General features: G+C 37.0%; 1 protein-coding gene across 2 annotated transcripts; it reads left to right on the plus strand.

The window, feature by feature from the left end:
- On the plus strand, positions 1–27,280 carry LOC102108758 (transmembrane 9 superfamily member 2-like). 2 transcript variants are annotated; one of them, XM_005526098.3, is made up of 17 exons: positions 1–205; positions 571–638; positions 1,914–2,007; positions 3,623–3,750; positions 3,976–4,105; positions 5,073–5,200; positions 6,209–6,320; positions 8,464–8,543; positions 9,442–9,550; positions 12,748–12,880; positions 13,970–14,089; positions 14,256–14,313; positions 16,651–16,810; positions 17,464–17,615; positions 19,126–19,237; positions 19,650–19,821; positions 26,636–27,280. In XM_005526098.3, the coding sequence occupies exons 1-17, from the start codon at positions 89–91 to the stop codon at positions 26,701–26,703; spliced, it is 1,941 nt and encodes a 646-aa protein (XP_005526155.1). In that variant the 5' UTR covers positions 1–88; the 3' UTR covers positions 26,704–27,280. The 2 variants fall into 2 exon arrangements, with proteins under 2 accessions (XP_005526155.1, XP_014110825.1); XM_014255350.2 differs by lacking the exon at positions 1,914–2,007 and having other exon boundaries at positions 148–205.

Genomic DNA, 27,280 nt, shown 5'->3' on the forward strand with positions numbered 1-27,280 from the left:
GTGCTGAGGCCGCCTCCGCAAGGCGCTGCCCGGGGCGGTCGGTGCTTCAGTTGCACCTCATGGTGCCTTTGCCCGTTCAGGCTGTAAGATGAGGCTGCTGACTGCCACACTCTTGCTGGTGGCGCCTCTCGGCGCTGCCTTCTACCTGCCCGGACTGGCCCCCGTCAGCTTCTGCGAGGAGGGCGAGGAGACCGAAAGCTGCAAGGTGAGAGCCCGCGCGGGCGGGCCCGACGCGGGCCGTCCCCTCGCTCTGCCCCGTTCGGGGCTCCCGCGGCGAGGCGGGTCCGCGGGGTATTCCCAATCCCGCTGCTCGCGGGTGTCCTCCCACGGGCGGTAGCCTTTGCTCCGGGAAGGCAGACAGACCCCAGCTAGTATTCCCTTTTCCCGCTGAACTTTCCAGCCAGCGCTGGGGGGACTCTTAGTTTCTTCCCGGCGTGACCGGGGCCTGTCAGCAGCCAGGGGTAACTCCACCATGGGGTAGCAGCATTTGGTAGCCACGCGTTTCGTACCAGACGCACGTTTATTTCTGAAAGTCCGTATTTTCCTACTTTTTCTCCTTTCCTGTTTCAGTCACTAATTGAGCTCTTCGTGAACCGGCTGGACTCTGTTGAATCAGTTCTGCCATACGAATATGATGCGTAAGTACATCCCAACAGGTTTCCAGAAGCGTTTGGAAAGGCGCTTTTATGTTACCGTAAGGGTGTCAGTATTTTGGCTTTAGGGATGGAAGAATGAATCCAGTGCTCAGTGGCAGGAATAAAGTACAAGAGGGTGTGAAGAATGAAGGCCACACCTGTGCCACCTGACCGTCCTCTGTTATTGTTAAAAAAAGGCTGTAGGGTTTCTTACAGGTGCATTTCTTTGAGCTGAGTACAAGATTTAATATTGACTGTTTGACATATTTGAAAGTTTTTTCTGTTAGGCAAGCCTAGGACGTCAGATGCTTTGAGTTCCTTTTTTTTTCCCTGGTAATTGAAGGGAACTTCGAGACCAGTCGCAATTAACTTTCTTTTTTTTTTTTTTTGCCAAAGTTCTGTAGCTACTTCTTGGTTTGTTCGATTTGGTTTTGTTTAATTTTGGTTCTTTTATATGAAAACTTCTATCTGCTTTCCCAGATATTAATAAGTCTACAAAGCAATGATAAACAATGTGATTTGCAGTCTTGCTGTTGGGCACAGAAAAGAAAACTTGGTGTTTTAGCTCTTACCTTGGGCAGTGCAGCAGTAGAAGCAAAGCCAGAGACTAGTTAAAAAATACCCCTTTCTCTATTTCTGTTAAACTGTATGGAAGCCAGTGAATTTAGGACCACTGATTGAGGAAAAGTACTTATGTACCAAAGATAAGCATTGGTTTGTTTGTTTGGGTTTTTTAATGTAACCTGCTGCTACCTGTGTTTAATGAAAAGACAGCATGGTTACATTCTCTTATATTCAGCAGTTTTAGGCTGTACGTAGTTGATAAGAATTGGTGAATGGTGTTTGACAGTGCAGCACTCTAAAAGCACTTCTTTGAAATGTGTTTCATGTTAAATGCTATTTGTAAATATTCCTTTAAGAAGGGGGTGTAGTTTTTCAGAAACTTTTTGCAAGAGAAATGAAAAGTCTGTAGCACAGCCCCTTTTTTCCCCACAAAATGAAACATTCTATTGTTTGTTTAAATTGCCATTTGAAAAGGGTGGGTGGATTAAGCATCATGCATTTTATTAAAGATATGCTGGAATATGTGTTGGTTTAACTTGATATTAAAATAGATGTCAGCTTTCTTCACAGAGGCTCTCAGATATTTTACTACCAGTGTTTGACCTGTAAAAAAAAAGTAATGAAAACTACTATGTAAAGGAAATAATTTAAGGCTGGTATTTACATTTATATGTCAATTAAAAATAAAAGGGAACCTTTGCTACTTTTTTCCAGTTTTGACTTCTGTCAAGATAAGGAAGAGAAAAGACCATCAGAAAATCTTGGACAAGTGCTGTTTGGGGAGAGAATAGCATCATCTCCATATAAGGTTATTTTATCCCTTGAAGTTGATTCTGTTTAAATTTGATAGCTGTCATTCTGATGGCTGTAATCCATAGACATAGCTGAAGATTTGATGACTAGGTGATTTTTTTGTTTGTATTTTTTTAATATAAGCACTATGGAGTTTATGTAATAAAACCCAATAAAACTCCTCCCAGGCCAAAGGTATCTTAGGCTGCTTAATTACAGTTAGGAAACTGAGCCAGTGATCACTCTTGCCTGTTGCTCTGTGGTAGAGAATTCCAGAAACTCTATCTAAGGTAGTTACTTAATAGCTGTATGTAAGGAGTGTTAGATGATCTGAAATAATTGGTTTATTTAATGTAACATTGGAGACTATAAAGTGATAGTTCAGGAACTGTTTCATATACTTGGTTGTAGTGTTGGGCAGCTTCCAGAGTGGGAAGGGGAAGTTAAGTTATGGCTCACTTGCAGCTTTTCTTTGCTTATACATGCTTATGATCTGTTGTCTGAAACAGAATTTTTCAGTGTTGATGCATATCACTTGGAACCTTCTATAGAGTAAATGTATGGAAATATTTTGTGGATTGAGTATGTGGTATTTTTCTGTATCATGCCTTGTATTAGCAACGACCAAACGTAGTATATCTAAAGAGCTGTGCCATCAACTTGGGACAGTTACTAGCAGTGGGGGAGCTGTGGTCAAACAGTGGCTCTTGGTGTTTGAGAGCTATATGGTGTTTGAATGCAGTTTCCAGACTTGGATTTGCTGGTGAAGCTGAAAACTGCTATGTGTGTGTGTGATGGTTGCTAGATAATCCAAATCCCTGTGAGAAAAAGAGGCAGCAGTTTCTGAGTCTGCTGCTGCTCAGTCATAAGGGACCCGATCACATCTTTTCATTAGTGTGTTAGGAAGGTGCTGCCCCCTCCCTTATATGAACTGCTCTTAGACATCTCCTTGATTCCCTGAGCTAATGTAATTTTAAGTCTTAGGACTAGTGGTCACAAGAAGCTTTTAAATATGTAAGCATGGTGGGTCATTTGGACTGGGTCCATATTGAATAGATTAAGTGTTATAACAGTTGTTTGAAATGGCTGCACACCACAGTAATTAGAAAGTGCTGCTCCAGGTTAGTGTTTGGGCCTTGATAACATTATAATTTTCAGTTGTGTTTTAAGCTCACTAACAGGTTGCTAACCTGTTAATTATCCTGTGAAGGTTAATTATCATTAACTGGGTCAGAAGTTGGAGATGCAAATGTGAATGTGTTTGTGTTAGGTGATGTCTGTGCTTGAAGCTTACATGTTAGATGTTGTGCAACTTGTGCTTTTAGCAGCCTTATTTAACTTGGTCATCATGGGGAAAAACAGCTAAACAACATGAAACATTCAAGAAGGGTGTAGTGGAAGTCTGTTTTAGCAAATGATGAAATTATCAAAATAAAACAAACTGGTAGAAGAAAAAGCAATACCTTTTTTACTAATTTTCAATTTTCAGTCCTCAGGCTTTATTGTTTAGAAACTTAGAGTAAGGAGGTAAAGTAAAAAACCTCCCTACTTAACCGGAAAAAAACCCAAAACACTAAAAGATCTTTGAAGCAAAATTGAAGTGACTTTTTCTTGTGTGCTTTTTTTAACAGTTCACTTTTAAAAAGCAAGAAACTTGCAAGAAGGTTTGTACAAGAACATATGATCCAGGAAACAGTGCTAATAAAAGCAAACTGGCTTTTTTGAAGAAAGGAATGCAATTGAATTATCAGCATCACTGGTAAGCCAAGATATGTGCTTGAGGTTGGGTTTATTTTCTGCTTTTGGACATTTGTTATCTATGTTTTAAGTGATTGCTTTTTTTCTTTGTGCATGATAGTTGTCTCTCTACTGTGCATCTTGTAGGCGTTACTGAAAAGTGTGTGCATTACATGAATGTGAAATGTCACTGTGAAGTGAGGTGCATCCCTTTCTGAGGACATGTTCTTTGATGATTTCTGTCTAGGATTATCGATAACATGCCTGTAACATGGTGTTATGATGTGGAAGATGGACAAAAATACTGTAATCCAGGATTTCCAATAGGATGTTTTGTTACTCCAGATGGTAGAGTTAAAGATGCTTGTGTTATAAATGTAAGTGGTGGAACTTTCTTTGTTAGTATAGGGTGGTTTCATTTGTGGTTTTACTTTTAAGCTTTCCTTTCCTGAGAAAGAAGAGATATGTTTGTGAACATGCTTAATGTTCAGACTATGGGCACTGACAGAGCTGAGTGCTGCTAGTGTGTGCAGTGTCTCACTGATACAGTTGTCCAAATAAAAAGTTCATACAGGTCTTTTACCAATATATTCTTTAAAAATGTATAAAATAATGGTGTGGATGTTCAAAAGCCTTAGAAAATTGAGGTTTTGTTCTGAAATTTCATGTGTATCCATCCTAGTACCTATTCATTCTTTGTCTATATGGTGTTCATGTGCAAGATGTTCTTTTATCAGTATCAGACAGAAGCTTTCTAGTGAAGTCCTAGAAATTAGTTCTGTGTTCTGGTTGCAAAAGTTATGTATCACAGATTACAAGTTAAATGTATCAGGGTTTTCCCAGATGGCTGAAGGATAACAAACATGGCTGTGACAGGGAAAATAAAGTTGACAGTTGGAAATGTGTCAGTCATCCTGGGAGTTCCATTGTGAATTAGTATAATTGCACATAATAGTGATAGAGTTTTATCCCTCCTGGGTGAGGGACAACACTCCTCTTGGGGAGGAGAGAGCTTTCTGTGACTTTACCACTTGACCTACTGCTTGTATGCAGTGGAATCAGTTCATTTGTGCAGCAGGTCTGATGCTTGAGGTTTTGCTTTTATCATGCACGTTCAGTTTACTCTGTCTGTCGTCACCTTCAAACTCAGTTACTCCTCAGGCTCCCCAAACTCAGTTACTCCTCAGGCTCCCCAGACTCTTGAAAGTAATCTTTTATACAGGTATATTGTTGAAGTGTTTCCCTTTGTTGCTCCTTCATACACCAGTCTCATTTTAAAGTTCTTGACTTCTTGTGCCCTCTCTTGTTGGAGAAGTTGCTCAGTTTCCTGATCATGTTTTGTAGTCAGAGTTTAACAAGAAGAACACTTTCTACCTCTTCAACCACGTTGACATAACAATCATGTACCACAGTGGGAAGGATGAAAACTGGCCTGGTGCAAGACTGGTGATGGCAAGACTGAGACCACAAAGGTAATTGTGCATTAAAGCAACAAGTTGTGGTACTCTGGAGTCCTAACAGTAGTTCCAAAAAGAACAGTTCCTTAGAGATGTTATTCGTGTTAATGAATTCTGAGGAACATGTTTTTCTGACTTCTGGTAAAGCATTTTTTTCAGATACATCCTTTCACTGAGTAACAGTTTCCCATGCCAGATCTGTTACCTGTCTCCCAAATGCATTTTGGATGAAAGTACAGGAGTACTTTTTCCTATGTAAGTTTGGATACAGAGATATAGGTGAAATACCATGTTAACGTTGATATTCAGAACTGCAGATGACAACAACTAATTTCCTAAGACTAACTGATTTTCTCAAACAGTAGCTTCTTAGTTTTTGTGTTGACCTGAGTGGAGGTGCAACAACTCAGAGGTCTGAAGAAGATTGAAGCAATTACTTTGGCCTCTAGTCAATCTGTTCATACACAGTTCATATTTGAAATCTCTATTTGAAAACTACAGTCCAGTTACAAAATTTCAAAGTGGCTCATTTTTTTTATAGCTAAACTTTTCTCTCTTTTCTATAGAAGTTAAATGAGTTAATAAGTTACACTATTGCTGTTTCTGAAGTCATACAGATATGCTTGGTACAACAATCAACATATACAGATATGCTTGATTGTACTTGGTTTTTCTCTTGCAAAGGTACAGTGTATTTTTAGTGAATTATCCTTGCTATGCAAGTTTATTCTTTCCATGAGTGCCAGGAAGATTCTACCAATCTTATTAATTTTTCATTAACGCTTTATCAGTAGCATCCTGAATGGCTGAAAAATGAGAATTTGCCTTTTCCCTGGCAATGCAGACCACAAGGGGGCAGTTAGGTTGCACATAACCTTAATTTTGTCATTCTCTGACCAGGTGCTTTGCTTCAACCTTGAAGCTTTCCTGATGGGGAGTATTTGTGGTTGGAGCACAATGCTAAATTTTTTAAAAGAAAATTAAAGTTTTTAAAGATTTTATTTAACTTCTTTTCCCCATTAGCTACAAGCATACAGATGAGAACAACTTAAGCTGTGAAGGCCCACCTATGGAGATTCCTGGAGAATTTACCAATAAACTGAATTTGGTTTACACTTACTCTGTGACATTTGAAGTAAGTATTAAATCTGTTACATGAATACGTAATTCCCCAAAAGAATGTAATCAAAACAATTGGATAACTTACTAATAGTCATAACTGGATTACAGTGTAAATTCCGTAATGATGGTCTTGTGAAGTATTTTTCTGAAAATATTAATGGATTTTCCGTTCCTGTAATTTAAGTGACACTATGAAAATAAAAATGAAGACCATTTTTTATTACTGTGCTTTATTACTAATAGAAAATTAGTAGATTGAATAACTGGAAGAGTTGTCTTCCTTGAGATCTACTCTGCTTTCAGATTTCAGTCAGGGTGCTGAGAGTCTTATGCTGAAGAGCAGTTTATATTTGGGGACATTTCTTTGTTAAGTGTTGACTGTAAAGCTTTTTCTAGTGAAGTTGCAGGGTTTGTCTCATTTTGTGTGGTTTTTATTTTGTACACTGGCTTTTTCTTGAGTAGGCCATCATCTATTTTTTTTTTAATGTTTACTAATGCACTAGTAACATTACTAGTAACTAGTAACTAATGAACACTTTATTCAGCCTGTAATGAGTTGGGAGGAAATTGCTTTCTGGCAAATGAGACTTTTTACCTCAGCATGGAAAGTGAGCCTCATGGGTATGACAATAATTTGATTCAAGGTACTTCAAATCTTGGTACTTCTCTTCCAGTCTGTCCTGAAAGGGTGGTGGTTTTTCAGTCTTAGAGGGTTTGGCTTGAGACCACCAGCTTGTTTTGTACAGACAGTGAAGCTGCCATGATATGGCAATGGCTTTCATCCTGCCAAATTGATTTGAACCAGTGACCTTGAGGTGCAAGGCTCAGTAGCCTGTTACTTTTTCCTTGAGACACCCAATCTTCTTTTGACTGATTTTTCTATGAGTGAGATTTCTTTCATTAATATTTGTGTTTAAATCTTGAGGTAAATTGTGATTCAGAACTTCAGTGTGAACTTTGTCTGGTTCCTCATGCAATGGGTGAGGTGTTTTGGTACCTACACTCTTTCTCCCTGTTGTGGAGCAGGTAAGACTCACATCTAGTGGGTTTGGATACTTCCAGAAGATGGCACTTCAAAACTGCTTATTCTCATTGTCATTCATAAGCCTTGATTTGAAATAATACCTCATGAGTTTTACTTTTTATTAGTAGTTTCAAAATAACTTAGAAGGGGATTGTTTTATCAGTGAGAAGTGTTTTTAAATAGGAAAACATCAGTTTCAGTAAGCCTGACTACATAAGGCAGTAAAATATATAGCTGTTTTATGGTCCTTTCTAATATGGCAGCTGACTTCTGATAAGAAGGTTACAGTGTCTGCTTTAATTAACTGAAATGGACAAGGTTTTTTTGCACTGTGTGGAAAGTATGCATCATCATAGCTCTAATGTTTAGTACACAAGTGTACAAAAATGTAAGCATGAGAGAAGTTTGGTACAGCAGTTTGGCTGTACAAACTTAGCACCTTGCAAGTAAATGAAGAAATTCAGCAGAACTTCAGGCCAGTCAGGGGATAGAATTTGGTAGCAGGACAACACGTATGTACATCCAAAGAGAGCAACTAGGGAGGACAAGGCTTGTGGGTCAGAAAGAGTCCTCAGTTGTACAGTTGAAGGTCCATCACATGAATATCTGGAAATGAAAGTTGTCTGCCAGGAATCAGTGGAAAATAGTCTGTATCAGCCAGCACTATGACAGAGAGTGAAGAAGCCTGTGCTAAATGCATTAAAAGTGATGAGAAAAACATTTCTAGTTTCCCCTGGAATTTTTCTCTGGAGTATGTTTGACAAAGTTAAAGATTTTGAAGTTTCAAGACCAGTGTGCTATGCTGGAAAATGTTGTACAGATGGCATGATTGTTTTTCAGCAGTTGCGACCTGCAGGCAGCTGCATCCCAAATCATGGAAAGATGAGGCTTAGTGAAGCCTGATTTAAAGGTAGAAGATGTGGATAGAAGATTTCAGTGAAAAGATATTCTTCTAGAGTCTCTAGAGATGCATTAATGCAAGAGAGAGGTCTTGCATCCAGGGTTGATACCAGGCTTAGAAATGAATGCTGACTGGAAGGTTTGGGGAAGGGATGTGGTATGCTTATTGCCTCTTAAAGACTGTAACAAACTTGTACTGACTTCTGTCAATTACTGTTTCATTTCCTTATAGGAAAAGAATAGTATTAAGTGGGCTTCCAGATGGGACTACATTTTGGAGTCAATGCCGCATACAAACATTCAGTGGTTTAGGTAAGATTTACTTTTATTCAGTGAGTAACCTTGCAGAGGAGCACAAAGATTTCTTAGTTGTACTTCTAGATAGAACAAAGTCTGTAGGTTTTCCATCAAGAAAACTTTTTGCTTTCATATGTGAAGTAAGTTTTCACCTTTTGGGGGCAATTGTATTACAGCATTACGTGAAAGGAATGCATCTTCAGTATCCAAAAGGAAAGCAGCTTCCACTGTTTTACTTTATCATTTCCATTCTGGAGAAGTTTTGAGTCATTGCAGCTCTGCAGTGTTCTTATTGTTACTCTCTGGCTTTGACTGCCAAATGAGAGGTACATATGTATAACGCATGTTTTGTACTCAGCAGTTGCTCACAGTAAAAAGATCTTTTTTTATGAGTTAAAGATGTATGTGAGAAGCTCTTGCTTATTTTATTTCCCTCTGTAGCATGGGAATGATACTAAATATGTATATAATTTGTGTTGAAGTGTTTATGTTTTGCAGTGTAAATCTTGAAAAGGCTAATCCAAATAAATTGTTCTCTACAAAATATTAAATGGTACAATATCAATTTCATTGGTTGATAGATATAAAACCTACTTGACAGTCTGCTTTAAGAACGGTGGCTGTTTCACCAGGGAAATTACTTCTGAGCTATATAAGGAGGAAAATAAAAGCAATACGTAACTGTCTTCAGAATTAGTAAGGTATCATTAAATACTGTTTTCCTCACTTCGGTCTTCTAAGAAGTCACAGACTTTTAAGTTTTGTACCTTTATCTTCTCTGCATGGGAAAATACTGAGAGGGCTGAGTATCTAAGGCTTTTCCTCAGATCTGAGCTGTACATGTGTATGAACTGATGGCTCTCTTGAAACCTGAATAACTGAATTCAAAGTTTGACTTTTTCTTTATCTACAGTATAATGAATTCCCTTGTAATTGTTCTCTTCTTATCTGGCATGGTGGCTATGATCATTCTGAGGACTCTTCATAAAGATATTGCAAGATACAACCAGATTGACTCTTCTGTGAGTAAAATTTACAGCTTTTACATGGGTACATTTTTCTGTCCATAATGATGTCTGTCTCTTAGTGTTGAGTACAGTCTAGAGAGATGTGTAACTATGATGAGTTTGATACATGCTAATATCTCTGGGGGTTAAAAATTATTGGAGATATTCTGATTAACATAGTCTGATAGAAATTCATGTTACCTGTGGCTGGAAAGTGTGGTGGAATCACTTTGTTTAGTTAGGAGATCATAATACTGCAGTTCATGTGCAACACAACTTCTGACCTTTAGCTGTGTTAGAACTACTTGGTATGTGTGTCAATGATACTTTATTTTATTTGTAAATACGATTCCCATGGTAATTGCTGTGTTAAACTGAGTAGTTTGTTTAAAGTAGTGAGATGACTGAAGCCTGTTGCCATCCAACTTAATCTGTTGTGTTCTTTTGAGATATGTACTGCTTAAAATGGGACAGCAGCAGGTTCCTATAGTGGAAGAGAATATAACTGATTGTCAGTTGAAAAGACTTGACCAGTAAACAGAGAGTCATTTTTACTCAGCCCTTTTCTCACTAGTAAAAGTGGTATCTGCAACTCAAAGATGAGAAGTAATGTCAGATGCAACAACAGTTTGAATTTTCACTCTTGTTGCTGTCCATCTGGTTAAAGAAGTACTTAAAAATGAACAAAAATATTTCATATTGAAATTAAAACATCTGAAAATATTTCTATTCTTCTTTGTGGTTTTAATATTGAATATCTTTCGTTAATGTAAATCCAGACACTGATTTAAAGTGGAATGATTTTTCTCACATCCTTTAACTGATAGTTTTTGTGAGGATCCTGTTTCATCTCTCAATTAAATTATGTTCAATATTTTATACTGTGTTGTCTTTATTAGTTGATCATTCTTAATGTGATAAAGAGCAAGACTTGTAGAGGCTTGATTAGTTTTTATGAGTAACAGCAGGGGTAGGTGTGACTTTCAGGAAGCCACAGTTGTTTTATTTTTTTTTTACCAGGTGTGAGAGACTTAAAGATCTGTTGCAGTTCAAGGAGCTTATTTAAAAAGGTGTGAAATAATTGTGCAAAAGAGGACCTGGGCTGAAGAAGATGCAGGGAAGAAAATTAGTATCTCACATTTAGGGGATGCTGGTGATTGTACTTCTAAAGAGATTGATGCACCAGCCAGTGACTGTGGTCTCAGAATGTGCATTTAATGTTTCAGCTGGTGCTGGCTGGCTTCTAGTGTGATGTGGATTTAGTGAGACATTCATTAATAAAGTGTTTAGAAATCATTAGATTACTTTTAGGGTCTTATGACTAAGAGAGGATTCCTGAAGAGAACTCATGCCAGTATGTTTTCACCAGTGAGAGGTAAAGCTCTCTCTCTTTTTTTTTCCCCCCTTTATTCTGAAATCTCTTTGATAATGACTACTTGAATGTAGGGGGCTTAAATCTTTGTTAGACTGTTTTGAGAACAAAGATAAATTAATGGTAAGATGAGGCTTACTGCACCTTGGAAAAGTTTAGAGCTCTAATTTAGAGCTCTAATTGCTCTAATATTTTTGGAACTCTAAAATATAGCTGACTACTCGGTTTAGTTGTACAGTTCTTATCATTATGTTGTACAATAAAGGTTATCAATACAAAATACTGCGGAATTTTTTGAATAGAAGTCTGAAAAATACTCTGACTCACAGCTAATTAGCCAATAATGAAAGAACTTAATTCAAAATGGAGCTTAGAGACAAACTGTGGCACATAGGCTCATCCAGGATAAATCAGGGGTCTCAATCTTCCAGACCTGGTTTCCCTTTATTTCTTAAACCAAAATAATTACCATGTAGCTATTCATTTTAAAGTTTGCGTTAGAACCAGAAGGTCTTTTGAGTGCATTTCCCAGATGAGTTTTGACAAGGATTCTATATGAACCATTCCAAATCTGTAAACATTTTCTGTGTTCTGTCAAGAAGTGAAGTATTAAGCATCTGTTCCTGCTTAGTGTTCAACATTTTGGAAACAGATTTGCTTCAGGTGGTAACTTTTGCAACTCTTTCATTCCTTACCTACAGCTACCTGGGAAAAGCCTTTCTCCTGTCTAACCTTAACAATTTTCTCATCATTGTCACAATTAGTTCAGACTTACAGGAAGTTTTGTATTTATGCTTCTTCGACCAAACACATCTTTCTTTACTGGAGGAACATTGGACGTGTTGGAATTATACCTGGATATCTGGTATTGTTTTCTATCAGGTATAGGGTGTGGTTTTGTATTTTAATCAGTGTTGCCTTGTGTTTAATAATTTTCTATTTTTGTATTTATATGAGAGTAATTTCTAGCAAGCAGAGGCATCATTATGGGGAAAACAAAAATAATCTTCCAGATAAAGAAAAGTTACATCATATGTTGCAATTTAAGGTGCACTATGTCATTCACCAGCGTGGTCTGCTTTCTTTCTTACCCTGCTTTTGGCAAGCTTTAATTCTAGCAGTAAGCAGTTCTTTGAACTGAACTCAGTATTCCCACATTGAATGGAACCTGTAGCTTTTAGCTTTATGGGGAGTAGATGATCTTCTTGTGGGGTTGGTTATGTGGTTGTGTGTGTTAGTTTATTGTTTGGTTGTTTCTTGTGAGGGGAGTTGTCTGTTTTGAGTGACTTTATTCAAAAGCTTTGTCCTTCAGCAGTGGTTCCTTAGGGCCGCTGGACTGAGGATTCCCCCTCCCCATTCCATCCTTCCATCCATTCACCTCTGGCAGTGGGACGAAGTGTTGGTACTTGTCCCTCATGATTCCAGGGAGCAAACTTCCTTTTGGAGTACAGAGACAGTTTCATTCTTTTCCAGTATTGTCATTGAGACCAATGGGCTTTGAAATCAGAACAGAAAAAGATAAATGCATGAACTGGATTGGAGCTAAAACTAAACTGAATGCTTTGTTTTAGTTTAAATGTAGAATGTTGTTCTATGGTCTGACTAATTACATTTGCTTTTTCTTGCATTAGGAGATGAGTATTTTCTTGATTTCCTTGCCTTTCTCACTGAACCATTAGGGGGTTATAAAATCAATGAGTGATGACTCAGATGCAATTAGTCTGCCTTTGGATCTTAACTGGAAGCTAATCAAACTTTAAATACATATTTTGCATCTTGTTTGTATTAATTCACTACTGCATTATGTATTGCTGCTAAAGACATTGTTGATTTTGTACAGGAAGATGCCCAAGAGGAATTTGGCTGGAAGCTGGTTCATGGAGATGTATTCAGACCTCCAAGGAAGGGAATGTTACTGTCTGTTTTTTTGGGCCAAGGAACTCAAATTTTCATTATGACGTTTATTACTTTATGTAAGTAACTTCATTAAGGTGATGTGTATGTAGTTTAATTGTAATAAGAAAGATGCAATGTTATTAAACAAATGATAGAAGCCTTCTTTTGGAAAGAAGTCCTTCCTTTAGTAACATAAAATATTAATGCAATTTCATAAGAGTAATCAGATAGCTTCAGTAATGCTGTTATAAGCATTGTCATTGAAAATGTGGTATCTGGGCTAATGCAGATTCTTCATGAATTCAGAAATCAAACTTCCTTCTTACAAGTTTCTTTTTAAAAAACACAGTTTTGTGTGGTGTAAAATATCCAAGGGTCCATTAATATAAGTTCAAAGGTATAATGCAAAGCTTTAATGTTCTGGCAACCCTTTCTATCTAATATGTTTGACACGAGCCTGCAGCCATACAGAAATATGAGCAAGAGTACACACCAGTGTGCTGTGTCAATAGTACTGACACAATGTTGAGATAATGAGAGCCTACCACAAATAGCTATATATGTATGTAGTTGTGTAACCTGTCATGAGATGGTATTTTATTATTGATTATCTGTAAAGTTTATGAGTATTCAATTTCTTATTGTGCAATAGAATTGGTAAGTACACTGATACTTAGTACAAAAGAAGAATCTTTCAAACTTTGTTCTCCAGGTTTAATTCAGATTTTGGTCTTTCATAGGGGAGCTGCTTTTCTCTATTGCATGATACTGTGAGATTACTAGAATTTTCTTGGTAGGCTTGTCTTTCAGTGTTGATCACAATTCTCTATCTTGCTTAGCAGCGATAGTTTCCTGTGCAATGTGTATAGTAGTGTAGAAAGAAATTGGTGGCAGGTAAAAATGCTTTTGATAGATGGTGGCATTTTGTTTTTCAGCATTTTGGCAATGAGAAACTTTCTACTTAAGAGATGAGGTGGAAATAATGCTTTTGAATGAAACAGTGCCATTAGGGGTATGTTCATGTGATTCAGGTTGTACAAGAGCTTATGCACTCAGCCTTCATTTAAATATGTGGTAGTGAATGGGATAAACCTTCACAGTGATCCGTCTTATTAGGGGTATTTTGGCATGTGTCAACAAAGAACTAAATCTTTTTGTTTTTTTAGTCCTAGCTTGCCTTGGTTTCCTTTCTCCTGCCAACCGTGGTGCTCTGATGACCTGTGCAGTTGTATTGTGGGTCTTACTAGGAACTCCAGCTGGTTACGTGTCTGCTAGAATGTACAAGAGTAAGTACATGCATTTATTTAATGTAACACGACATGTTAAATTCAGTATTGCTGGGCTGTATTTAAGCCTTCAACTGTAGCTTGTGTCTCAGACTGATTCTTGCTGCTATTCTGCAAGACTGTTGGAAAAAGTCTTGACTTGGAAATTGTTGTTTTTTCTTGTCAGCATTCAGAGGTGAGAAGTGGAAGACCAACGTCTTGCTTACAGCTCTGCTCTGCCCTGGGTTAGTATTGTTCCCCCTTACTCTTTTCTGTACACTTAAGTGTAAACGAATCTGAAGTGGGAAGGAGCTGGGGAAAAGCCAGTTGTTACAATGCTTGTCTGTGCGACTTTGTTTATGGCTGTTCCCAAGCTGCTGTTCCTTTTGTGCACTGCCTATCTGTGAATATAAAGAAAAGTCAGTTCCGAGGAACTGGAACCTGGTAGTCTACAACACAGCTTCTTGGCTTGTTTTGTTGTCAGCTGTGGGAGTAGGAGGAATGGGGCAACACTCTTGCAAGATTGTGTCACAGCCTTTGGGAATCACTGCACCAGAATATTTGGCACAGTGCTGGGTACTTGGTGTACTGCAGTACTAAGTTTGTTCCAGGTAATTCTGGTTATAGTCTTCTTACATATAAACATAGGTGGTGTCCAGTTTGGGATATGGCAGTAGTGTGTATCATACTATATAGTGTGGCCAATACTGTCCTGCTTGTTCTGGAAGGGCAATAGCATTTCAACCTTTTGTTTTCTCATAGCTCTTATGATCTTTTGTGAGAATTAGTGGGGAGAGGGAGCAGAACGAATTTCTTCTGCAAGTCTTCCATGTTTCTTGGTTGCAACTTTGAGTACTTGAAGTTATCCCTTGGCAAATGTCCTTGGCAAAAGTGGAAGAAAATTTTATAAATTGCTTAAGGTATTTCTTCCTCCCCAAAAATCTCAGCATGAATAAAACATGACTTGGCTTCAAGTAAAGCAGAATCTCATCAAATGAAAGGTAATGTGCTTGATAACAACCAAGTATAGTATTTCTGTGAGAAATCTCACTTCTAAGCAGAATGTGCTTCAGAATCCCTGCTGTCATTTAGATGTTAACAGGAAAGGGAAGAAAATATATATTGATGGGAAGAATACTGTGCTGATCAGTTACACTCCCAAATAAATTGAGTTTCACAGAGGAAGTAAGATGACTGGGACTGATAGAATATGAACAGATGCCCTGATTACACTGTGCTAGTTCAGTGAATCTGCATAATATCATAAACAGCCCAAGGCCTTTTTAATCTCAGTAGGCTGATGTGAGTTCATATTTACAGTATTTTTTCTAACTGTGGAGGGAGTAAGTGAGGTCTGTGTTATGAGCCTGGGTAGATGATAAAAATTAGAAAGACTTCTAAAATGGATTTGATACTTCCTTTTTGTTCAACAAGATGCTTACACCAGGGTTTGCTTAGGTGTGCTTATTGAACAAGTCTGTTCCCATGAACAGTTTTGGCAAGTGTCAGGCCTTTCCTAGGGGAAAAAAAAGGAGCTTGTCTATTGCTCCAATCCTTCCTCCTTTCTTTTTAAATTAAATACAGTGAAAGGATGCATGTTCACTTCAGGGCACCTTAAATTCTGTCTCAGGAACACTTTTTTAACAAAAACCAGACAGCGGTGCACTTTTCAGGACCCTTTCTGAGGCTGAATTTTCTGTGGGGTGTCCTTGAATGCAGGAATAATGGCAACTAACACAAACTTCTTTTTATATGGGGTTCCTTTGCAGAACAAACGTTCTGCTTTGTTTTCAGAATGGGATGTTTGAAATTTTCATCTCACCTTGGTTCAGCAACACCTTGATTCTCATCTCTGGGTTGTTTTCTAGTTCTTGTCCAGGATGTTTAGAAAATGCGGCAGATGTGTTTAATGAGGAAGGGAAAAGCATGTCTGGAGGCAAATCATGGCTGATGCAGTCTTTATTTAAATTATCCTGAAGCATGGGTTACTTAATGTGTGTAACTTCATGCTTATACAAACATTTCTGTTGCAGAGCAGAGCCCTCTTTAATCCCCACTTCCCTTTGTGACACAAACTGCAGTAGCACATTAGGTTTGTTGTGAGAGTCCATGGGGATTCCTAAATAGGAGATTTTGTTATCACTGTATTTATTCTGAAGGAATTTACTATTTATAAAGGACATAAATGAAGGAAATATTTATGGTTTTAATAGGGAACAAGGCTCAGATAAGGAGTTTTTAAATTTATTCTATAATTTTCCATTCTTTGTATAAATTGTTTCAATGGCATGTTTCTGTTACTTTCTGATGTTATGTACAGAGTCTTCTTTATTTAAAAAATGGCTTTGCTGTAGGTACCTACATTACTAGCATTGGGTGATGGAGGCATTTTTACTTTAACTGTACCAGTGATGAAAGCAACTAGGACTGTTGGGGAAATTGGAAAATTGGAAGAATCTACATTTATTTTAAATTATTTACATTTTGTAATACTAATATTAAATAATACTAAACAGCAATACTTGTAATATTGGTAATTCTTTCTTAAATATTTTAATACATTTTCTGATTTTATTTTTCAGGATTGTCTTTGCTGATTTCTTCATTATGAATCTCATTCTGTGGGTGAAAGGCTCCTCAGCTGCCATCCCTTTTGGCACTTTGGTTGCTATCCTTGCTATGTGGTTTGGAATTTCAGTCCCACTAACCTTTGTTGGTGCTTATTTTGGCTTCAAAGAGAAGGTAGGGCCCTTTGAATACAGATGGGAAGTACACCAGTCCTCTGTAATTGAGCCATTGACTGTCCAATCAAGCGTTCTAGAGCAGGATCTAGTTGGATTGAAACATCTGTGATCCCATGATTGTAAAACAGCATTTTACTGTCTTGATATTGAAACAGAGTGTGTATTTGTAATGTCACACCACACAGTTTTTTCTGTCCATTCATTAGAATCAGGTTTTAATAACTTTCTTGGAGCTCTTGCTTGCTTTTTGTGCTTCAGGACTACCTCGGTAGTACTGCTGAGTTTTGAAGTAGTGCGTCAGAGAAGCTTCATTTGTACTTCACTAGTTTGAAGTAATGCCAGACAGCTAAGAAAAATGGGATGTTATTGGCTTTTTTAAATTTTATTTTGTTTTTAATTAAGGACTGGACAGATTTATTTCCTTTGTGTTCTGCCTTGCTTACTGGCCCAAAGTTGGAATATCTAAAGCACATGTGCTTTTTCCTAATGCTGGACATCAAGTTCATAGGTTTTTTTGTTTGATAACTTGTGATGGTTTATGAATGAAAATATAGTTATGTTTATCAAATCTTTATATGCAAATACTAGGGAAAAGTAATCTTGTTTTTGATGTAATAATTCATCTTTTATTTCTATTATTTTTTTCTCCAGCCTATTGAACATCCAGTGCGTACAAACCAGATTCCTCGCCAAATCCCAGAGCAGTCATTTTTCACAAAGCCATTACCTGGTATCATCATGGGTGGTATCTTACCCTTTGGCTGTATTTTTATTCAACTTTTTTTCATTCTGAATAGCATTTGGTGAGTTTTTTTGGTTTTTTTTTTAATCTAATTATACAGGTTTGATAGTACACACAGTAAGTTTGAACATCCCAAAGCAATATTATTCCCATATAAGGAATAAACCAATTTTTAAAGTTTTTGATAATTCTGTAGACTTCGTGGAATTTCCAGAGTCTTTATATTTATTTCTGTGCTTAGAATTTACAAAACTAATTCTTCTTAAAGACAACTTCAAAGTATGACACGAGAATCCTCTAGCCTTGTTTTATCTTCCTGGTTGCAGCACAAATGTGGTTTCATGCTGTTGTGGTTAGGTAGAGCCTAATCCATTGTGTAACTATATTATGATTTATGAAACTAATGTGATCTAGCAGTTTCAACTGTGTAGATCAGAATCAGGTCAATGTTTTGCAAAATAAAGATTCCACTCCTCGTGAACAGTCCACTCCACTCCTAAATCTCAGAAAATCTAATCAAGCAGTGCATGAAAAGTTAAACCAGTGCAATCTTCCATAACTTTCACAATGTAAATGTGAAATGTCTAATACATTGTTGTTCAATGGCAAATATTACCCTGGAGGTGCTGGGATTTTATGGTGTCACGTGTGTAAGTTGAAGGATCTTACAGAACTGTTTTCTAAATCAGTTCTTAAATGCAAATACATTAGTTTACCTTTTAATAACAGTCCTCAAAAAAATAGAAACCGTTTAATGTAGCTGTGCTGAAGAATATAATTGGCTGACAAACAGGTATATTCTAGTTTTGTAGTTGAAGTTAGCAAATTCTTAAATAGTTTATTATTCTTTATCCTACAAAAGGGAAGCATGGAGGTAATATGCAACTAATACTCCTTCTGTCAAATCCTGTACTGCAGTAATTGTCACCTTCACTCAATAATGTTAATTTGGTTATTTCACTTATCTGAAAAACACCAGATTAAAAGTAAATTAACATATTTCTCTTGTATTTATTTTTGTGGGTGATTTTGTTTGGTTAGCACTTGGTTTCAAGTCAGCCTTAGTCTGGAGAGAGAATGGGAGTGGAGGAACATCTGATTTGATGTAGTGAGGAGATGCAGAGGCACCTGGAAAACTTGGCTGCAGCAGCAGGAAGAAAGTTAGTATTGGAACTAGGGAAGAGTGCAGGTGATGCAGGAGTTGGGGAAGCTAAAGGTCTTCCCAACTAAGAGACATGAAGTGATAAACATCTCTGGTGGAAATTGCTTTTAACTGTTCTCTGTGGCAGAGATGCTGATTTCAGATATAATTGAAGACTTTGTTGGTCTGTAAAGCAATGGTTTATTACCGGTAGCTTAAATAAGTACATGTTTACAGAGTACATTCAGGTAAAGAAAACTTTTTTATGAATTAGCCAGTAGTGATACAGGCAGTTACCCCAGTGGTGTGGGTTTTTTGGTCTAGATTTTTTTTGGTCGGTTAACTCAGCATCTGGTAATGGGAGACTGTGAATTAACTCAGAACTTCAACCAAAAATTAAACTCATGTTTTTATTGGTTTTTAATTTTAGGTCTCATCAGATGTACTACATGTTTGGATTCCTGTTCCTAGTTTTTATAATCCTTCTAATTACATGTTCAGAGGCCACAGTTTTGCTGTGCTACTTCCATCTGTGTGCAGAGGTAAAAGTTACAGTTCTGATATAGGTAGGGCTTGTACCTGGAAGATGTTAGAAATACAGGTGAGGTATTCACATACACTGTGAAGTGCTGGACTCTATGAACTGATTGCATTTTCAGCCTTGGCATGCCTGTTAGCCACGCTTCTGAAATGTGCCTTTTGCTTCAAAATCCACTGCTGGCAACAGATAAGCAAAAACAAACAGCTTTGATCTTAGAGTAATTTCATCTTCCTAGTGGAAGCAATACAGATGACTTTGAAGAAGGAAAATATCTATGTGCCATGCTGGAATTTTTCTGAGCTAAATTTTAAAAAATTCACTGTTTCATAAGACAATGTTATTTTTTCATAGTTTCACCTATCTTCAATTTCCTACATGATGATTCTTAGTGAGTGGCTTATTGTTTCTTTCAGGACTATCACTGGTGGTGGAGGTCATTCTTGACCAGCAGCTTTACAGCAGTTTATCTCTTTATCTATGCAGTCCATTACTTCTTCTCTAAACTCCAGATAACAGGAGCTGCCAGCACCATTTTATACTTTGGTTACACAATGATCATGGTCTTGATTTTTTTCCTTTTCACAGGTAAGTACAATGTTCAAACTAAAATTAATATAGGGGGCTCTGGTTTTGAAATGAGAAACATTAGATGAAATCTAGATTGCGTGAAATATTAAATACAATTTACGACTCTTTAGACAGCGTTACTTACTTGGTTTCTGACACCACAAAGATCAGTAAGATATTTTTTTTACATTTTCTTCCTAACTTAAAATTACATTTATTTATGGTAGAATTAATTTTCCTTTACTGACTATTATATTAGCAGGGAGTTCAAACCATTGTGTTTTCAGGGCCCCGTTCTTGTTCACTTTGATATTGAGTATTTACTTGATTCTGGATTTCATAATTGGTTCTAGAAGTTCTGTAGTTAGAGATAATTTCATTCTGCATATGGAGGATAAAAGATATTTTCAGCTTTCACTCTCAGCAAGTGAAGGAGGCTGGTGCTGAGGAAGAAGTGAATGTTGACAAGATAGAGTTTTAGTACTGTTGGAGTTGTCTTGTTGTCTTACCTGCTCATTAAACCACTTCCTAATGATGGAAATACACCTTAACTGGAGGAACTGATTTGAAATATGGCTCTCCAGTGTTAGTTGTCCAACTTTTCTGATGTAACTCATGCAGACCAAGTGTCTTCTACAGGATTATTCTAATGTTCATAATCACTTGACTGAAACAATAATTTTGAGGTTTATTTGATGAGAAATCTGTGCCAAATTTACCATGTGTTAGTGAAATAAGAAGCTCTTCGAAGGTACTGGCCTTGAAAAATAGCCATGAGTTTTTTATCTTGGTGTTCATCATACTGCTGTGGTTGTCTATGTAGATTTAACACATGAAGTCAGATCTTTTAGGTGTCACTGCTTGGCTTCATGAAATACTGCAATGACAGAACTAGAGAAAATGCTTCATGTATGATGGGCTGTTCATAAAAACAGCCGTGATTGTCACTTCAAAGATTTCTAATAGGATTCTCTGTCAATAGCATGGTAGTTTGTGTTGCTACTTTTTAACTTCTGCTTGTTTGTTGAAAGCTGCTATGATTACTTTGTGTTCGCTTTGTGAAATGCATCTTTTAGTTAAGTGCAGTTAAACGCAGATGAAAAAGAGAGGCTAAAATAGGTAAGAAAAGTAAGTCTTAGCATCAGACTTCAAGTTTGTCAGTGTAACAGTGAGAAGGACCTCTTTCATCCTTGTTTTTTCTACTACTGGTTGGCACAAAGCAAAAAATCTTCATAAAAACCTGAAGAAAATTCCTGTATGTTTGAACAATGCAGTTATCCTGTAGAAATTATATTAAATAACAGTAACTGTCACTTATTGCTGGTTTTTGTTCTTTAGAAATGTGTCTCTTTTAAGGAGGACAACAAAAGTTCTAAAAAGAAACGAGAAAAAAAAACAAGGAGGATTTAATTTTTCTATTTTTCAATTATTAGAAGGCAAAGATGGAAGTTTGCATATTGCCAGTTAAATTCTGCTTAAATTGTGGTGAAACAGGCTTCAGATGTCTTCTAGAATATATATCTAGCTATATTAAAAAAAAACCAAAAAAATTATAGTCTAAAATGTTTTAACTACTTTTATACTAAAACAATATGTTAATATGTTTCTGGGTTTTAGCATAGGTTAGTTGCTATCCTGCCAATTTCAGTATCACTTATAATATGCAAATTGGTAGAATTAAAAATGTCCGTTTCATATATAAAATGATAATTGAAATTGTCATGGCACCTGCCATTTTTAATACCTGAAATGATATTAAAAGCTTCTGACATGCTGATCCTGCAGTTCTTGATATGAAGGCTAGTGAGGCACCTGAAGTACAATAATAAACTGTGCTGCTGTTATTTTTGCAGTGTCGTTTTTTCTTTTGAAAAAACCCCACAACAGTGCTCCCTGTGCTGCTTTTGTAGCTCATGAGGAAAGTTACTACATGGTCCTCCTTTTATTTTTTTTACATTTAAGAGAGCAGCTGGTCACTAGAAAGCTAATGGGTACAGCAGATACACGGAGCGCGTATCCAATACATCCTTGCTAATGTACAATGCTGTGGTAACTTTACTTTCCATGTTTAGATGATAGATTTTTGGGCCTGAAGTGTAAGCTGTTCTAGACAAATAGCACAAACAGAAGACACCTGGCTTTGTTTTGTAAGATACTCCTTAGCAGGCATTGCTTTAGAAAACAGGGGTTTAGTCCTTCACAGTTTCTGGAGGTGAAAGAGTTTTCTAATGTAATTTTAAACACTGTTTGCATTAATAGAGTTCCAAAAATGGAATCTTGATCTGTTCCACACGTTAGCAGTAGGTATTTTGTTTTTCTCTGTTCTTGCCTACTAGGTCTCAGCAACTCTGACAGAAAAATAAAGGGCAGTGTTAATACCTCCTCCATGGCAGTGTGTTGTGTTACCCTGGGGCATTACAAAAGAGATCATAATGAATAAGTAAACAGGAACTGAATGTTTGTATAGCAACACTGACAGTAATATAATCTGATGGTGTGCACGCCCAAAGCAGACAATTAGATTTTAATGTACAAAGAGCAGCTAATCTTTCAAGAAATAACAAGTGTGGCTGGATGGGGATAGCTACATGATTACATGTATTTTATTCGTGGAGACAAAAAAATGCTGAGCATAGTCAAAGCATGTTTCTTTACAGTGACCTCTATTTTTGAACATCATTTTCACTTGTGAGTTAATGCCATTTTCAAAATTGAGTTTTGATCTTCTGGGTAGATTGTGTTTAGAATCTGAGATTCTGAAGCACCCACCACTGTGCAGTGATTGAAACCAGTATGATACAGAGAGCTTTTAAGGTACATGAGAAGTATCAGGCAAGTGCAGAGTGCTTTTCTATTTGCTTTCTTACAATCTGCTCGTGCTTTGAATTCTTTATTCTTCATTAAACAATAAAGCTAGAAGAGATGAATAGAGCAGAAGAGTCTGCTTAATGTATTTTGACTTTATCCTGTGCAATAATCCTTGTTTTTAATTTTGAATTTAACCTGGTTTACTAATAACTGTCTCTTATGCAGTTAGATGCTGGCTTTGTGTATAATGTCTTGTGTCATGTATAATGTCAGAAAGTGGTAGTATATATATCGCAGACCAGACTATTCAGCAGAATATCAAGCTGAGGACAAAATCATCAAAAAAACAATAGAGGTGTCAGTGTCTCCCCACTAAGCATAAAGGGATTTTTGGACATATTGTGCTTCTTGGCTAAAGAAGTTTCTTGAGTCATCTTCATATCTGGGTTTGTGAGTTTTAAATGGACCCAGCAAACGATTTTTTACCTGTACCTCCCTAGAATAATCAATGACATGAAGTGAGCTGCTGTGCACTGAGATGGTATCACTTTCCTAGGCTAGTTGAGATTATTTAAAAAGGTAGAATCTTAAAATATGCCAGTTGCCTGCTTAAGGGAAAAATAAAGATCTCTCCCACAACAGTGAGTTGTTCAATGCAGACTGCTCAGATGCTTTTTCATTCAGTTTAAGCTGGTGAGTGGTTAGGATTGGGTAAACACTATAGCCAAGAAACAAATCTGTTATATTGGGTTAAACTGAACAAAGAGATTATACGTGCTCATTGGAGGAATTGGTGTTAGACTTGGTGCTGGGTCATTTGATAGAGATGTACATGTGAAAGATGTAAAAACCTTAAAATGTAAAGGAATTTAGACCAATCAGGAGATAAATGTAATGGTCTCAACTCTCTCAACTAGTGGGGTATTTTATATATTTGTTTGAGGTTTTATGGTTTTTTCTGTGGGTTTTTGTTTGTTGCTTTGTTAGGGTCTTTGTTGTGTTTTTTGGGGGTTTTGTTGTTTTTGTTTTTTGTGGTGTTTTTGCTTGGGTTTGTTTGTTTGTTTTTTAAGGACTTAGTGTTAGAATTATTTTTTAAACAGCTTTACCAAAACCACCTTTGTGTATTTGTTCTGTCGTGGTATGTTCATTGATGTCTGTCGGAGAAGCCTGAGCTGCAGAGGTGTGCTTCTTGTTGATAGTGCTTCAAACTTGGGTTTCAGTTTGAATGTATTTTGAAAGAGACAAGTAAAAGCAACATCCTGGTGTGGTCTTATCTAAATCTTACCTAAATACTTCTCCTGTTCTAATGAGATGCTCATTTTAATAAGGGATGATTTTAATTTTGGTGCAAGATGAGCTTAGAAAAATGCTCAAGATTGAAATGCTACATATGCTCTTCAAGAAAATGCATTTCAAACCATGCAGTGTGACAGGCATGGTTGGATTTTGACTAGTGCCACTAATAATATCAATTTTACTGGGTAGAGGTACTGGTGTAGGAAACGGCGTGTGCAGTTACCTGTGTTTTAGGATTGGCTTTAGTCAAAGTAGTTAAAAGGAGAATTTGAGAACCTGTGATGCTTGTCAGTACCAGTTAAAAGATCCAGTATGAAGTGCTGTCCAGTATAGTGCTCAAATCTGGAACAAGTGACAAATTTGTGAAATGGGCTAAAGCACAGAAAATGTGGAAGACATTCTGGCTAGAATTTTTAAGCAAGCCACACTAGTTCAGAGCTATTCTTTCTCTCCAATTGCTACTCATTTGCAGATCCCCTTGACTGGGATATTTATTACTGTGTATTAAATCAGAAGCTTTTTTACTGCTTTACCTTTTGTGGGCCTTATAGTGTTCATGGAATCACGAGCACCCCAAGGGCTGAGGTGGAAACACTGAATTACAGTGCTGGTAAGCCCCAGTTACTGATGTAGAGGTAGCAACAGATGGAATCTCTGCTCACCAGAGAAGGTTCTGACTACCTGAGACTGTGTCTTGGTAATGAGTGTTGCCTTTCTCTCCTAAGTTCGTGATTCAAATCTGATATCTGACAAACATTATCACTTAAAAAGTCTCTTATTCTGCTTCCAGTACATTGGCAAAATTTTTGATAAAGTTTGAAAATGAGCAGGGTGTACTTGGCCTTTGATTTACTAAACAGACTTTTTTTTTAGGAGCGGGAGCTGAAAATCAATGTTACTGAAACCTTTGAAAATCTGTTTATAAATAAAATAAATTCACAGTGTGAAGTCTTTAAGTTCTGTTATGACTGACAGGGTGTTTTATAGAAAACTGATGTATTATAAAGATTCAGACCAGTGAGGATTGGAGGAAAATACGTGGATTTATAGTGTGTTCTCATAATAAGTTGTGGCATGCTCAGAAAACTATGGTAGCTGTCATTCTTGGGATAGTTGTACATTTTGGTTATGATAGTATCTTTTTGTTCTAGAACAGCAGATAAATTTTTAATTTTATCTAATCTGTTAGACATTTGGAAGAAACTGCTTTCAAAGCCATAAAAGGCTTAGAGTGGACTGTTTTATAAAAACAACCAAGAAGCAGAGGCTGTGAGAGCATTATTAGAATGAAACTGTGATAGGAAGGCTTAGAGTAACAATGCTGGTATTGGAGTATTTGACACAGTAGGAAGGAGTGAGATACACCATGCACTGCAAAGACTTAGTGATGTCAAGCCTACAAAGGAATTACATTCCTTGTGTGGTTGATGACTGATCTCTCAACAGCCATAAATAAATCTGCCATCTCCTACTGTTTCAGAGAATAACAACTGCAAACTTGGAAGGAAAGGGCAATCAGGGTAATCACAAAATAATAGTAGGTCAAAAAGCCTTTAACTGAACATATACATGGTAACATGAGGAATGTAAGAATTGGCATACAGATAATAAGCATCCTGAGATGAGTTGCTTGCTTGGGAAATGTGTAGATGTGGGCTGAAAGACAGATGTAACTCGTGTTAAAAACCCAAATGCTTAATAAAGAATCTTCTAGTTATTAAGTCAGTCACAGTAGTCAGAGAGATTGGAGCTGATGTTAAACGTGGGCTGTACAGACAGAAAAGGGTAATATAAAATGAGGAGCTGAGTGCATAATCTTGTAAGTGCCTGCAGTGGAGCTGGGAAGGGCTGTCCCAGGGCTGGCATGTAGCTGTGTCTTTGAGGGGGAATTCAGTGCAATTGAGATCTTCCCCTTTTTTATCTGTTAAGGGCTAACATCTCCCTGGCAGTTTACAACTGGGTAAAAGCGTGAGGAGCAGTGCACTGCTTCTTTTAGAGGCTGAACACTTAATTAATTAACTGGGACTCTGTCTCCTTGCATATGAAATTCTTAAAGTAATTTAAAAGTAAATGTGATGGACACTGTGTCTTTGCAGTTGCCTAATACTAATTAGGGACTGTTGGTGAAAACCAGAAATTTGTTCATCAGTTTAAAAATAGAAAATTGGTATATACTAATCTCATTCAGTGTTTTGGTTTGTGGCTACTCCTTTCACTTGGTGCTTGATTCCAGCTGCTGTAGCACTCAAAGCATTCCTTTGCCAAAAAGAAGTAACAGGATACAAAGAAGAAGAAATTTTTATTCTCAAATATAAATAGAGCACGAAAAATATAAAACTGGGGCAGGTGAATTTTTCCAAGGCCTAGTTATGTGTCATAATTCATAGGTGGCAGTGAAGTATTGAAGACCTAAAAAAAACAGGTAAAGGCTGACTTGGCATGTCAAGTTTCTGAGCTGGTGCTTGTGTCCCTGCTCATAGCGGTGGCAACATGGTCACCAGTGGCTTAAATGTATGTTAAGTGGCCTGGTCCCTAAAAGTTATCTTTGATCTAAACCAATAACCTAGCTTGGGGATGAATGTGTGTTGTTAAATTTAAGAAGTGCTGTTTTTCTGGGTATTTAGCTGGATTACAATATTATATTCTGTCCTGCTGGGAAGCACTTGTTAGATTTCTCTCTCAGGACAAAGTGGAAGATAAACTAACCATTTTTACTTTCTCATTTCAGGGACTATTGGATTTTTTGCATGCTTCTGGTTTGTAAGTAAGATTTACAGCGTTGTGAAGGTGGACTGAAAAGCTCCAAAGTGTCTTTTGAACATATCTCCCTTGCTGTTTGATAATTTTTACCATGTATTGAAAAACATCCTGTGTAATTATTCTGATTTGTAAAAGTGGAAGACCAGACCACAGCATAAAATTCAGATTTTTATTGAAGAAAATGGCACCATTGCCATTTTGATATAAACAGAAATGTTTACATCATCATATGCTTATTGAACATGTTAATTATAGTAATTAAAAAATTATATCCAAAATTTGATTTAGAACAAATAAGAATTCTATGAACTAGTTCATTTGAAAAATTGAGTGCATTATGCAGTTCTCCAGCTGAATTTCCTTGTGACTGGGGCTTGGGGTTTTTTTGTTACCTCTTTTGGTTACCATTTATATACCATGAAAGCCTAGGACTGTCAAGTAAATCTATGTAAAATGTGAATTTTTTTTTAACTTAACTATGATTGTACATATTATCCTGCACCTTCTTTACAGCTAGGTTATCTTCTTACAAATGTACATGCATTTAGTGTAATGTAGACTTTATTAAAAATATCGACACTGGTTTTTGTTCAAATAAAACTGCACAACTCCA

The sequence above is a fragment of the Pseudopodoces humilis genome, chromosome 15, assembly GCF_049639895.1.
Source record: "Pseudopodoces humilis isolate 2021_Gansu_Grassland_sample_001 chromosome 15, ASM4963989v1, whole genome shotgun sequence".
Taxonomy (NCBI): domain Eukaryota; kingdom Metazoa; phylum Chordata; class Aves; order Passeriformes; family Paridae; genus Pseudopodoces; species Pseudopodoces humilis.

What these genes read in the sequence shown, in the direction of transcription:
- LOC102108758 (XM_005526098.3), top strand. Translation starts at nt 89, where the DNA reads ATGAGGCTGCTGACTGCCACACTCTTGCTGGTGGCGCCTCTCGGCGCT. An exon ending in GCAAGACTGAGACCACAAAG is followed by an intron (nt 5,201 to 6,208) that starts GTAATTGTGCAT and finishes TTTCCCCATTAG; the next exon opens with CTACAAGCATACAGATGAGA. An exon ending in ACAACCAGATTGACTCTTCT is followed by an intron (nt 9,551 to 12,747) that starts GTGAGTAAAATT and finishes GATTTTGTACAG; the next exon opens with GAAGATGCCCAAGAGGAATT.